The sequence below is a fragment of the Pygoscelis adeliae genome, unplaced genomic scaffold (assembly GCF_000699105.1).
Source record: "Pygoscelis adeliae isolate BGI_AS28 unplaced genomic scaffold, ASM69910v1 Scaffold445, whole genome shotgun sequence".
Taxonomy (NCBI): Eukaryota; Metazoa; Chordata; class Aves; order Sphenisciformes; family Spheniscidae; genus Pygoscelis; species Pygoscelis adeliae.
The window spans coordinates 802,519-804,189 of NW_008824894.1; the positions used below are offsets into that span (position 1 = coordinate 802,519).

Below are 1,671 nucleotides of genomic sequence, written 5' to 3' on the forward strand. Positions count from 1 at the left end.
GGGGGCCCGGGCGACCCCCGATCAGAGCCTGCCATCTGCGTGGGCAGCTTGGGGTCCACCTGCGGAGCATGGCGCTGCCACGGGCGCGCTCGCCGCATCACCCTGCGGGTGACAGCGCATCCCAGGAGGGGCCCATGTCCACCCTCCTCTTGCACCGGTGCTTCGGTGACAGCATGAAAAACTTGGCCGGTTTCTCAGAGACCCGTAGCTCAGCTGACAGGTACCTCACTATGTTGTAAAGGAAGGATTTATAATGAGTAGAAGATAAAGCCAGCAGAACTGCTGATGGTCCACAGCCTGTTGCATGCAGTTTGTTAGGGAGCGCCCAGTGTAAGTCACGGTGATTGATGCCAGAGTTTCGCCGCGGTCTCTTGAATGACGCGCGTCTCTCCGGGGCGCTGGTGTTGTAGGCAAACCTCACAAAGAGCCAGAATGAGTTCAAGATCAAGCTGAAGGAGCTGGAGGATTCCCTGCTCGCCCGGCTGTCTGCTGCCACGGGGGACTTCCTCGGGGACATGGCGCTGGTGGAGAACCTGGAAACAACGAAGCGCACAGCCATGGAAATTGAGGAAAAAGTAAGTGAGCTGCCCCGGAGCTGGTGCTGCGGTGCCGCAGGCAGTGGGAGAGCTCTCCTGGACCACACCAGGCACCCAGTGCTCAGCAGGAGGCTGGGTGCTGCTTTGGCACGTGCCAGGATGCAGGATAACACCCACCTTCGTGTGCGTCAAGGTGAAAGAAGCTAAAGTCACCGAAGTCCAAATAAATGTCGCTAGAGAAAACTACAGGCCGGTGGCAGAGCGAGCATCCCTGCTGTACTTCATCCTGAGTGACCTCAACAAGATCAACCCCATCTACCAGTTCTCTCTCAAGGTAGATGTGGAGCAAGGAGGGAATTGGTTTGTACGGGCAGGACAGGGCTTGGGGGATCTCGGAGATTCGGTGTTTCAGCATTTATGCTGCTAACAAAACACCCAGCAGCCTGGACACTGAGCTGCCCACCCGGCTCTTCCTCAGGCATTCAACGGGGTCTTCGAGAAAGCCATTCAGCGCACGGCCCCTGACGACGACATCAAGCAAAGGGTGATCAACCTGACGGATGAGATCACCTACTCGGTCTATATGTACACCGCACGGGGACTCTTTGAGAGAGACAAACTCATTTTCCTGGCCCAGGTTGCTTTCCAGGTAACGCGTTCAAATGTTTGGGGTTTCTGTTGTATAACGCTGTGTGTGAGTTTATGTTGGTTTAGACAGGTGGTTCTCTTACTTCTGTGCTGCTGCTGGATGCTTAGTAGCTTCTTGCCCGGAGCGCAGCCCCTCGAGGCCGTGTGTGCCAAGGTGATCGTGACGCTTGCACTCTGAACCCGCCAGGTCCTGGCAATCAAGAAAGAAGTGAACCCCGTGGAGCTGGACTTTCTTCTGCGCTTCCCTTCCAAGGCCGGCGTCACGTCCCCCGTGGACTTCCTGCAGTCCCAGGGCTGGGGTGGCATCAAGGTTGGTCTGCGCGGTCGCCCACTGTGTCGAGGTGATGCCAGCACGGCCCCCAACCTGCAGCACCTGGGAGGGTCCACAAAGCCCCCCTGTCCCGTGCAACTGCTGAGACCTGGCACGTCCCGGCCCCCGGCAGGGGCTGTGGGATGGCAGCGTGCGGGCGGCGCGGGGGTCCGCACT

The 1,671-nt window shown here is 58.5% G+C and overlaps 1 protein-coding gene across 1 annotated transcript in view; it reads left to right on the plus strand.

Annotated features, from left to right (window-relative positions):
- DNAH17 (dynein, axonemal, heavy chain 17) overlaps positions 1-1,671 on the plus strand; it is a 39,045-nt gene that overhangs the window by 29,199 nt on the left and 8,175 nt on the right. The window contains 4 exon segments of the mRNA XM_009324590.1: positions 411-575; positions 730-870; positions 1,015-1,185; positions 1,372-1,494. Of these exon segments, the coding sequence (XP_009322865.1) occupies positions 411-575; positions 730-870; positions 1,015-1,185; positions 1,372-1,494 (600 nt within the window).